The sequence below is a fragment of the Erythrolamprus reginae genome, chromosome 2, assembly GCF_031021105.1.
Source record: "Erythrolamprus reginae isolate rEryReg1 chromosome 2, rEryReg1.hap1, whole genome shotgun sequence".
Classification (NCBI taxonomy): domain Eukaryota; kingdom Metazoa; phylum Chordata; class Lepidosauria; order Squamata; family Dipsadidae; genus Erythrolamprus; species Erythrolamprus reginae.
Genome location: NC_091951.1, coordinates 78,839,444 through 78,852,155, shown reverse-complemented (window position 1 = coordinate 78,852,155; position 12,712 = coordinate 78,839,444). Strand labels below are relative to the sequence as shown.

The window sequence follows — 12,712 nt, the reverse complement described above, 5'->3', positions numbered from 1 at the left end:
TCAGCATATTTATATTATATTAATTATAAACCAGACTATAATTTGTCTCATGTATATAAATTAGTACATGCTTTTTTCCATTAACAAATTAATTTCATATATACTTCAATGATTTATCATGCAGGGTATATTGCCCCCCCCAATTATAAAGTCTAGATTTTATTTATTACATACTTCAAAATATTTTAAAAAGTAAAGGACATCTCTCAAATTCTCTTGTCACATAGAAAGTAACTTGCCTTCAACATTGTATTAAACTATATTTTCTCAGACAAACCATTGACACATAAAGGGAAGACTTCATATGAGGACTTCACACAACACACAAAAGCAAAATGATGTAAACCTGGTTATGATTTAGCAGATGGGTGAACCTAAATCGGGTTAATAAGGGCTGCTTTCTCAAGCATAGTCTGAGTATTCAATGTAAAAACTTTGATAAAAAATAAGTCAGATTGGTTTGAGCCAATGCTAGCATGGAAAAAATGCTTTCATGTCCTTTTGGTACTATGATTTCCACAGGAGGCAGTGAGATGTAAACAAGATAAGTAAATAGAGTTAATAGTTGGGAAACATACAAATTACAAATGGCACAATGCTACGAAGAAAACAATAGCATCAATCCATCAAATTCTTCCCACTAGCACTTTATGCATTTTAATCAGAAAATGCCCAACTTGACTCTGCTAGCTTGTCTCTCTCTCTCTCTCTCTCTCTCTCTCTCTCTCTCTCTCTCTCTCTCTCTCTCTCTCTCACACACACACACACACACACACAAGCAGAATTGTCTTTGTTTCCTCTGGTCTATCCAAATAATGGAACTTGACAGCAGCTCCAAGGCAGGGCATGGAGTAGAGGCCCAGCAGCACTAGAACCTCAACTTTAGCCCTAGTTCTACTGCTGACACCCCAAAAGTCTGCCTTGCATCATTCCCCAAGGCAGGTGAACCTTGGAGAAAGACACAATTCCCCTTGCAGCCCAGCATTCCTCAGGATCTGTCATATGGCACTTACTTTCAGGCAACATTCTCTTTCTGCTGAAGGCTGCTCCAGATCATACAAGGCCTTCCTTCTTGAAGCTGCTTTGGAGGATGCTCCATTTTGACCTCTGCAGCCTCTGAAAACTATATATGAAAGTACACCCTGCTCTTGTGTGATTTTTGGAGAAACTGGAAGCCTGTGAGAGCACAGTCTCTCACATAATTTCCACTGGGCTCAGAAGCCGACTGAGAGTATACCCCATTCTTGGATGGCTTCTGTAGCCCATGAAAACTATGTGAGAATGGGACATGCTTTCAATAACAGTTCGGTGTTGGGGAACACTGATGTGCTATACAAAATGTTGTTGTGTGTCACCTTTGACATGTGTGTCATTGCCTCGCCTTCATTGCTCCAGGTTCTGCTAACACTTCCAATTGGACCCTAAGGCTGGGAGGGAGAAAAAGTACATTGTAGTGAATTTACACTATTAAATGGTTTCACCTTGGGTTTGTCCTCATGTTGCAATATATTTAAGCCTGTTAGTATGGCATTCCAAAGATCCACAAAATTTAAACATGTAAATGCATTTTTCAATTATATACTTACATTTATATAGCTATCTGGGGGGAAATAAATTTTCAAGAAGAGGCTGGGGAACAACAAAGAAGGTACATTCAGCATTAGAAAAATAGTACAATCCAAATTCACAGATATAGATAAAACCCAGGTGTTGGTTTTTTTTAAAAAAAAAATATATCAATGGATTCTTTGCTAATAAAATAGAAATACTAATTAATTTTTATGTAATCAAGATTTAATTATTTATTTTGTTTATTAATTGTTTTGAATAAGCTGAATGAGTTCCTGAATGTTTTTATTGTTTCTGTTTTCTTTTTGTGTTTTTTTCCTTTTTTGTGTATTACAGCAAGAAAGAGAGAATAAAGACTTTTCATTCCCATGAGAATGAAAACCATGTAATAATAATTAATAATAATAATAATTTATTAGATTTGTATGCCACCCCTCTCTGAGAGAGCTTTCTCTCTTTTTTTGGCAAACTTGACTCCACACTGAATATCTATTGAATGATTAAACAAATATGGTGACATGTCTTCCTAATGGAGTATCAAGAAACACCAGTGTGTGCTTGTATGCTGATTCTCTAAGTGTAGAGTTATTATTATTATTGTTTAAGTAGAAAGGTATAATCTATCTGAATTCTGAATTAGAATAGTGCTAGTGGAGCATACCTTAATCCAGATGAAACTTAATTTTGGCATTAAGGCAATACTTATTCCACCTTGCTTTATCATTTCAGCCCAAAATAAACTCCCTGGGTACAGTGCAAGGACCTTCCACAGACAAAGTGGCCATTCTAACAGTGGACAAATGTGACACATCTCTGGCACTACAGTTTGGCAATGAGATTGGGAACTATTCCTGTGCAGCAGAGGGAGTACAGTCCAGTTCCAAAAAGTGAGTCTTTTGTATTTTCAGCTAAAGTAAAAAAGCGCTGAGTCTATTTCCCTGTCCTGTGCTGTCTTTTTTTTCCTTTACAACTTTTTCTTCACAGCTTCCCTCTAATTCATGCTCAAGTGAGCCCTGGAAAAGGGAAAGAGGAAGCTCCATAATATGTAACCTCTGCAGGGTGAGCCATGTTTTCACCTTTATATATATAATTCCTGCCAAGGGAAAATATATATACTTTTTCTCCAACAGCTTAAGTGTTCATGCCTAAGCATGTCCATTGAGCCACCAGGCAGGAAGTTTCAAGATTATCTGCCTGGCGGAATAGCATATATATATGCAGTTAAGTTTTGGTGATCTTGAACTGCTTTTCCATTCCTGTATATATATTTTCCCTTGGCAGGAATGGAAAAACAGTTCAAGATCACCAAAACGTAACTGCATATATATATATGCTATTCCACCAGGCAGGTAATCTTGAAACTTCCTGCCTGGTGGCTCAATGGACATGCTTAGGCTTGAACACTTAAGCTGTTGGAGAAAAAGTTATCTTACAATAAAATGCACTGCTCAAAAAAATAAATGGAACACTTAAACAACAGAATATAACTCCAAGTAAATCAAATTTCTGTGAAATCAAACTGTCCACTTAGGAAGCAACACTGATTGACAATCAATTTCACATGCTGTTGTGCACATTCAACTTTGTATAGAACAAAGTATTCAATGAGAATATTTCATTCATTCAGATCTAGGATGTGTTCTTTGAGTGTTCCCTTTATTTTTTTTGAGCAGTGTACTTTCACCCCAACATTACCAATTTGCCAGTATTGAGCCAAATATTAGTGAGTCTTCCTCTCTCAGAAGGCCAAGGCTAGGAGATGTCCAGTGAAGTTTTTTGACAGAAAACTTCATTTCTTCACACACTGCTTAATTGGTTTGTGGAATTTGTTGTCAGAAGACATTATAGTAACCACTAATGTGGATAATTTGACAAGGGGAATCAGATAAAAGAAGAGATCTGTCGGGGGTTATCTATCCTGAGGATTTCAGCATTATCACTGTGTCAGAATTAACACACTCCAAATGGAAGTTGGAACTTATTTATCAAATTTTTAGGTCACCCAATTGTCAACAATTGTTAGTGGCAGAAGAGGAATACATCTCCATCTCAGACTTATAAGCACTCCAGAAGCAGCTGGCTGGTTGCTGTATACTCAATAAAGATGGACAGTAGCCACTTCATATATCTCAGTTTTTGGCTATGTGAATTCTGTCTTTCAATAAGCATTAGCAAACAAAACAAAACAAAAATTGCTGATTGACCACATTTTTCCATAATGAACTTAAGTGCAACATTGCAAAAACAGATTTATGGTGTCTTTGTAGCATCGGTGTAGCGTTGTAGTGTTTCTGTGTATAGAGCAACTGTTACAAATACTATTTTTGAGTCTTTTTTTCCTCCAGATCTCTGGACCTTACAGGGCCTTTACTGCTTGGAGGGGTCCCCAATCTGCCTGAAAATTTTCCAGTGGAGCACAGAGAGTTTGTAGGCTGTATGAGAGATTTGTACATTGATAGTAAACACATTGACTTGGCTTCCTATATTGCAAACAATGGAACTTCCATAGGTAAGGTCAACTGTTTAGTCATCCTTGATAAATGATATTTCCTCTTCTATATCTTCCCTTTTTTCCATTCCAGTATCACAAATACTTAAGATTAAAATTCTTGGAACAAAGAAATAACAATTGTGATTTCCCAAGTTATCATCTTAGACCAAAGCAGTGTTAGCTGACTCCTTTCACTAAGAATTCTGGCACAAGAAAATTTGACCAAATGGCAAAAGACACTATATCTTATCCGGACAGCTAGTGTGAATTATATCTTTTCCTGTATGATGCCTCGAGACTCCAGGCATGGATATCACTCTTGTCCTATAGCTCTGTCTAAACTGAAGACTCTGTATAAACATGAAAATCATTTTTGCAGTTAATAAGGGAGAGATTTGGAAAGATTGAAAGGAAATGCAATGTGAAGACCCCTAATCTCAAGCCCCTTCTCCATCTCAATTATGAATGTCTTAGAAATCACATACTTCATATGCCAAGTCAGGAATGTATTGCAACATGTGCAGAGATGGATAAATTAACGCTGGAAATAAAAAACAAGGAAGAATTCTATAAATGCTGGGATATGTTTTATTGTTGGCTAGAAAAAAAGGTTAAAGTGATTAATGTACATGCAATTAACAACTATAAAGAGCTATTCTTGGTGACAAATTGTATAATGGAAAAATATATATATAAGATTACTTATATAAATTATGATTATTGTTTCTTTTTTTAAAAAAACTAGTTAATAACAAGTATTTTAAAAGGGGTATGTAATAGAATATGAGTACAGTCAGAACCGTTATATAGATTTGCTACACATTTCTCCAATTTTCTTTTTAAATGTTTTTGTTTTGTTTTATATGCTGTGTGTATATGCAGGGTGTCCCAAAAAATGTATACACATTTTAAATAATTGTAAACTTGGTATTTATTATAATTTTATTATTTCAAAAATGTAAAAATATTTACAAGTATCATTTTATTGTTTTTTTCACTGCATTTTAACTAATTTAATTCTGAGTCTTCAGAGAGGGGCGGCATAGAAATCTAAATAATAATAATAATAATAATAATAATAATAATAATAATAATTTTTAATAATTTTAAATAGCCAATAATTAAACAGTGTTTATTTTGCAGATTCAATCCCTGAATGCAATAATGACAGCCAGACTAACCTTCGGAAACAAATAAAAACAATAAAATGATACTTGTAAATATTTTTACATTTTTAAAATAATAAATTTATAATAAATACCAAGTTTAAAATTATTAAAAATGTGTATACATTTTTGGGGGACACCCTGTATGTATTTAAATAAAATTTATTTTTAATTTTAAAAAAGGAATGTATTACTAGCTTAATCCTTAGGTTTCTGCCTTAGAGGTCTCTGCTACTTATTTGCAGTATGTCTACCCAAAGTATAACTAAGGATTAAACTAGTAATCTAGATTCTTCCAATTGGAGAGAAAGGTAATATTTCACATATTATCATCTATTTTTATTTTATTATACTATTATTTCTATTTCTGATAACGAGTTATGTCTGCCTATCCTCAAGAGGAAGATTCCAAAGTATATTTTCATAGTCTAGAAAAGTTTTGAATGAAGGCTAAAAAGAGAAATTATTCCATGCTGTTTGGTCCTTTGGATCCACCTGTGCTGTTCCTTTGTCATGCCTGCAGGTTGTCATGCCAAGCACTCCTTCTGTGATTCAAATCCATGCAAGAACAGTGGCTCCTGCATTGTGGGTTGGTCTTCCTTTATATGTGAGTGTCCCATTGGCTTTGGAGGCAAGGACTGCAGACATGGTGAGTATAATACAGAGCAAGCTGAATGGACAATTGAGCATAGGAGAAGATGGTTTGACATTGTAATGGACCAAGATAAATTCCTTGTGTGTCCAATCACACTTGTCCATTAAAGAATTCTATTCTAAAGTATAAAATAGAATCTCAACAAAGGAAGGAAGTGACCGGATGATCAATAGCTTAGTTTTCAGAGAAAAATAGTTAATAGTGTTCTTGAAATTGGCCAAAAAGAAACATAAATGGAAATGGCTTTGTTGAATATTTTCTGAAGTTCCAAGGAATATTTCATGATCACAGTTGGTCCTATAAATTGCTGGAAGTTTCATCAATAGAATATATCTACATAGAAAACCTTATCTATTAAACTCCCAGTTAATTTTGTGAACACTGGAATTCCTACTCTATCTGGATTCAATCTTTGAACTCCTGGTGCAAACTTTGGATAGAAAAGAATTCTAGCTTCCCATCACTTCAGTCCATTAATGAAGGCTTACAATTGGTAGTTTGATATAACATTAGACACTCATAAAGGTTTTCATTTTGAAGCTGGAAGAAAGCACAATGCAACCCATTTATGTGCTCTTTCCTGTAGACCAAATAGGCACGTGGTAATTTACTTAGATATTCATAACATTCGAAACATTTAAATATGTTAAAGGGTTAAATAAGGTTCAGGAGGGAACTGTTTTTAATAGGGAAGTGAACACAAGAACAAGAGGGCACAATCTGAGGTTAGTTGGGGGAAAGATCAGAAGCAACGTGAGGAAATATTATTTTACTGAAAGAGTAGTAGATACTTGGAACAAACTTCCAGCACATGTGGTTGGTAAATCCACAGTAACTGAATTTAAACATGCCTGGGATAAACATATATCCATCCTAAGATAAAACACAGGAAATAGTATAAGGGCAAACTAGATGGACCATGAGGTCTTTTTCTGCCGTCAATCTTCTATGTCTCTATAAGCATATACAAAATATAGAACAAAAAATAACTAAGTCATTCGAAACTGTATGGTCTGAAGTTCTAAAAGCTTTTTTTGTAGGTTTTCAAATACAATCCCTATGACTCTGCCTCTCTACAAGATCAGTTTATTTCTTACCTGTTTCATACACCTGTTTTTATTTATTTATTCATATATGGCTTCATATCTATAATTCTAAACATTATATAATTCTATCATTTTTACAGTAATTTGCCATTTTAAAAATACTATTTAAACACATACATTTTTTTAAAAAAAGTATTTTCTCCCAAAAGGCATCGTCTGAATATATTTTCTTTCAAGATTTCTGAACATATTTCATCTTAAAATATGCATTTTTATATGCAATTTGGTATATATTTTCAGCTAAGAACTACAACGCAAAATGGAAAGGTGTGAAATCTGAGGGGTTAACAGTGTTCCAATCTGTTTGCATGTTAATTGGAAATGTGCCAGTCTGTTGGTTGTTTTAAATTGCAAACTGAACAAAACCTTGGGCATCTGTATTTCATACTCCTCAGTATGATCCTGAGCATTTTAAGTGAGATTATGTTTCCAACCCCATGCAGATTATTATGATATAAATGTCTTTGAAGCGAAGGCAAAGAGATGCTAGCAGTAAAAGTAAAAACTTCAAGCTTCCCCCACCTTGAGCGTCTTTCTGCTTCACTGAATTCTAGCATCTTCTATCGTCTTATTCTCCAGCTATGCATCATCCTCACCATTTCCATGGCAACAGCATCCTTTTCTGGGACTTCAGGAATGAAGTTAAGATTTCCACACCTTGGTATATGGGCCTAGCATTCCGGACACGCCAGGCAAATGGAGTGTTGCTTCAAGCAAATGCTGGCCAGTACACCACCATACTCTGTCAGGTACCTCACTGTAGCTGCCCTGGATCTGTGCTGCTATAAAACCTTGCATCAGATGTTCCGCGAAGCAATCCTCTCTGTTTGTTTTTAAACTGAGCTCTTTTGATGTATCGTATTTGGAACAAGCATAGCAGCAATACTTCTCTTTTGTAATAGAATACCAGCACCCAGATTTGTAATATCCTATTTAATGGCACTGCTCTATTTAGTGTTAGAGTAGAAAGACTTAATCTTAACTAGAAGAACTCACCATATGTTTATAGAACATTTGTGAAGAATTATGTGAAGTGCCTGAACTGTCATAGCGTTACTCGTAAAACAGAATTTGCTCCGTGCTGACTATATTATATCTTTAGCTGGATTCTGGCCTGCTCTCCTTCATGGTGAATAGGGGACCTGGGCGTACGGCCAAGATTCTTCTGGATCAAATGCAACTGAATGATGGAGTATGGCATGACCTCCAATTTCATCTACAAGATGCTCGAAGTGGCCATGAGGCACGTTACATTATCACCCTCAGTCTGGATTTTGGATTCTACCAGGTAATAATAATAATAATAATAATAATAATAATAATAATAATAATAATAATAATAAAGCAGCTTTGAGGCTGAAGGGGAAAGTATCCACACTGGGAGAAAATGTATCTAGATTAGAACTTGAATTCTTCCCTGTAGTTCTACATTTTCCATCCTCCAGCAGCGTTTTTGATAGATTTAATTTGACAATTAAATCTATCAGTTTGACAATTAACTCTCTTTCGATCTATGTACAGTGGTGCCTCTACCTAAGTACGCCTCTACTTATGAACTTTTCTAGATAAGAACTGGGTGTTCAAGATGTTTTTGCCTCTTTTCAAGAACCATTTTGTAATTACAAACCCGAGCCTCTGAAACTGTAACCGGAAAAGGCAGGGAGAAGCCTCCATGGGGCCTCTCTAAGAATCTCCTGGGAGGAAACAGGGCCAGAAAAGGTGGAGAGAAGCCTCCATGGGGCCTCTCTAGGAATCTCCTGGGAGGAAATAGGGCCTCCACTCTCCCTATGGTTTCCCCGATATTTGCTTTTACATTGATTCCTATGGATAAAATTGCTTCTTCTTACAAACTTTTCTACTTAAGAACCTGGTCATGGAACGAATTAAGTTCATAAAGAGAGGTACCACTGTATTTGGAATCAAAGCTGATGTCTTAGTATGCATTTTTATCTTGGTGGCATTTGGGGAAATTTTATTTCCAGTTTCACAGAGTATGGAAGTTAGGGAATTAAAAGGTCAACTCATAGATCCAGGTTAACAGCAGTGAGCACATAACATTCCCATTCCTTGTATTTATTTTCTAAAGGATACCGTCATCATTGGCAATGAGCTTCAAGGCCTGAAGGTGAAACATCTCCATGTTGGGGGAATCCTAGAGTCTGGTAAAGTGCATCATGGTTTCAAAGGCTGCATCCAGGTAAGTTCCAGCAAACTTCCAAATGTCAAGGTTTCTCAATTTTTCTATCCTATTATTCCGAGATGAGCAAGCATTCACTTAAGGAAATTAAAGCCCTTTCAGAAGGCAAAGACAACAATTGTCATTGATTTCTTTTTCTTTCCTTCCTTCCTTCCTTCCTTCCTTCCTTTCAAAATAGCAATGAGTCTCAGTAGACTTTTTCTGCTTTATGATAATTAACATCTCTGAATAATCAAAAAACCATGAGAACATTTTACAAAACTAACTCATTAGTTTTTCCACCTTATTGCCCCCACTTGTTGACTAAATCAGCCTTTAAATGGAGCTAAAAGTCAGTAGAAAGTGTTCTTGCTAGGTTATGCTAGCCTAAATAATCCAATGTTCTGGAATCCTTTCCATTAGAATCCAAACCTTTTGCTGCAAACCTGAGCTTCAGTTTTCTTTTTTTCATTTGGGTTTCAGGGAATTCATCTAGGTGACACAGCCACAGGAAATGCATTGCCCAAGCCCGGAAGCACTGTGAACGTAGAGGCAGGATGTACAGTGCCCAACCCTTGTGAATCCAACCCTTGTCCTGCCAACAGTATATGTCAGGATCAGTGGCAAAGCTTCTCCTGTGTATGCAAGCCAGGTAGGAAATGAATAAACAGCCCAGACTACAAATTTTGTTTTGGTCTTTATTACCCCATTTTTCCTTGTTCCATTTTGTTTCGTGTTGTGGTCCTTTTCTGTATATTTGGTATCATGTATTTTTGTACCCTCCACATTGTCTTTCCTTTTATTGCTCTTCCCTAACATTCTCCCTGTACCACCCATCTCTAAGGAACCTATTCCACAATGGTGTTTTCGCCTAAATGTGAATACACAGTACAGTAGTTTCAGAATGTTGGCTTTTGACAAAACTCTACCAGAGAATGAGGGATGAGGACTGGGGTAGGCAACACAAGGGAAATTGCTTAATTTTGAATGTATAGTCATGCCCCTCCTTTTCGTCATATGCTGTTTACTACTGTTGTTAGCCGAGTCTACGGAGAAGGGCGGCCTACAAATCCAATAAAATCAAAAATCAAATCAAATTTTATTTCCCCAAGATTTTTACATGACACCTAGCCATTCTGAAATTAGAATGAATATCCAGTTCAGCAATCAAATAAGCCAATATATATGTATGTATGTATGTATGTATGTATGTATGTATGTATGTATGTTTGTTAGTTTATTTATTTATTTATTTATTTATTCATTCATTCATTCATTCATTCATTCATTCATTCATTCATTCATTTATTTATTTATTCGATTTTTATGCCACCCTTCTCCTTAGACTCAGGGCGGCTTACAACATGTTAGCAATAGCACTTTTTAACAGAGCCAGCATATTGCCCCCACAATCCGGGTCCTCAAATATGCAAAATAAATATGTCTGGATAACATACCTATTGTGCCTTTGGCTTTTTTTTATAGATATAAGTGTAATTTGAGGCTGGGAAAAGAAAAGAGAAATTAGCTTCTCAATGCCCTTTAATGACCTTTTAATGCCTATTATTATTATTATTATTATTATTATTATTATTATTATTATTATTATTATAGTGATGGTCTTTGACTGTAATAAAGGTCCATTATTATTATTATTATTGTTGTTGTTGTTGTTGTTGTTGTTGACCCAGTTTCATTTTTTTAAAAAAATCAGGCTTTGTTCATATCTCCCCTCTTTAACAACCTTTTATGATGGGGATGTGAGACATTAGATGTGACTGTCTGTATTTTATTCTAGGATATTATGGTGGGAGTTGTCTGGATGCCTGTCAGTTGAACCCCTGCAAGAACAAAGCAATGTGTAAGCTAAAGCCAGGTGCTCCCCACGGTTATATCTGTGAGTGCGGAGAAAATCACTTTGGACAGTACTGTGAGCACAGGTGAGATCAAGGACAGTTTGTGGATTTTAGCCTCTTGTGGATCTAAGAAATGCTATTTTCATGTTGAGAATGAATTTTCTACTCGGGGGACCCTGTGTCACTAGCAGTTAGGGGAAGAATGATGGGGAAATTAGCCTCTGATCATAAATTTTTCTCTCTGGGTATCTTTTTGTTTCTCATCTAACACCTGACTTAGATAACATTTGACATGATAAATTTGCACGTTGAAGGCTTTGGTGTAGCTGTGTCCCGAAAAAAGCAAAAACAAGCTATTCATAGTCAGGGGCCTGTGTTCAGCGTAATAGGTCCTGTGGTAGAGTAAAGATTGGACATTATGACATGATATCAAAGTCGCATAAAAGTGAGATGGGCAGCTATATAAATCAAGCAAATAAATAACTAAATAAAGGAAGGAAGATGTTAGAAATTGTTATGTAAAAAGAAGACTTTAAACATCTATAAACTTTTGGTTAAAAAAAAATGTTTACTGCATACCCTCTAGCCAGTATTTTCAATGTGCATAATTGTTAAATAAAAGACATGATGACAGGCTATAAGGAAGGCAACGGGCAAACAGGTCTCTGCGTTTTATCATCCTTCATTGCCTTCTTGCCCAGATGTCACAAGCAAAATTAAGTGATTGTTTTGAGAATACTTGTCTTTCCTGGGTGATTGTTTCATCTGATGGAAGGATGGGGAGAAAGTAGGGAATACTAATGAAAAAACCAATGACATAGGTCTTTATTCATGCGGATTATACTCAGTTATCTGAATAAGAAATTTTGGGGAGCCATCTCCTGGAGTTGCCCTCCATGCCATTTCCAGTCACTGAATAGACCCTATCCCCAACTTCTGTTGACCCAGAGACAGAGCAAGGAGTACATGGTTGCTGTTATTTGCTGCTTTGTCAAATGTCTGCATTTTGTGTTGGGAACAAAAACAATGCTTTGAGCAAGACTGAAGCATTTTCCCTAAGAATGCTTGCTTAGTGCTATTATTTGTCCAGTGTTCTGTTGCTTCTGCACCATTCAAAAACAAAACAAATTAATTAATTAATCAAGAATAGTTACATCCGTCGATTGTGGATTCCACAGTGATCCTATCAGTACTGAGAAACATGCAAACAATAGGAATTAATTTCATTAATTAATCATCACAAAGGTAGAAATGAAGCTAATTAATTCTGGATTGGGCAGATATATTTGTTCTGTTAACATAAACACTTAAAAATGCCTAAGGCAGGGGTTCTCAAACTGTAGTTTGCAACCAGGGGTGGGTTCTGACTTACCTTATTTATTATTTATTGGATTTGTATGCCGCCCCTCTCCGTAGACTCGGGCGGCTAACAACAATAATAAAAAACAGCATGTAAATCCAATACTAAAACAACTAAAAAACCCTTATTGTAAAACCAAACATACATACAAACAAACATACCATGCATAAATTGTAAAGGCCTAGGGGGAAAGAATATATCAGTTCCCCCATGCCTGACGGCAGAGGGGGGTTTTAAGGAGCTTACGAAAGGCGAGGAGGGTGGGGGCAATTCTAATCTCCGGGGGGAGTTGGTTCCAGAGGGCCGGGGCTGCCACAGAGAAGGCTCTTTCCC

At 36.0% G+C, this 12,712-nt stretch overlaps 1 protein-coding gene across 1 annotated transcript in view; it reads left to right on the top strand.

Annotated features, from left to right (window-relative positions):
• The window catches only part of CELSR3 (cadherin EGF LAG seven-pass G-type receptor 3), a 121,867-nt gene that overhangs the window by 60,492 nt on the left and 48,663 nt on the right, over nucleotides 1-12,712 (top strand). The window contains exons 6-13 of the mRNA XM_070738412.1: nucleotides 2,299-2,456; nucleotides 3,915-4,078; nucleotides 5,750-5,875; nucleotides 7,567-7,736; nucleotides 8,090-8,275; nucleotides 9,074-9,184; nucleotides 9,647-9,815; nucleotides 10,962-11,103. Coding sequence (XP_070594513.1) covers nucleotides 2,299-2,456; nucleotides 3,915-4,078; nucleotides 5,750-5,875; nucleotides 7,567-7,736; nucleotides 8,090-8,275; nucleotides 9,074-9,184; nucleotides 9,647-9,815; nucleotides 10,962-11,103 — 1,226 coding nt within the window. The remainder of the gene's footprint in view (nucleotides 1-2,298; nucleotides 2,457-3,914; nucleotides 4,079-5,749; nucleotides 5,876-7,566; nucleotides 7,737-8,089; nucleotides 8,276-9,073; nucleotides 9,185-9,646; nucleotides 9,816-10,961; nucleotides 11,104-12,712) is intronic.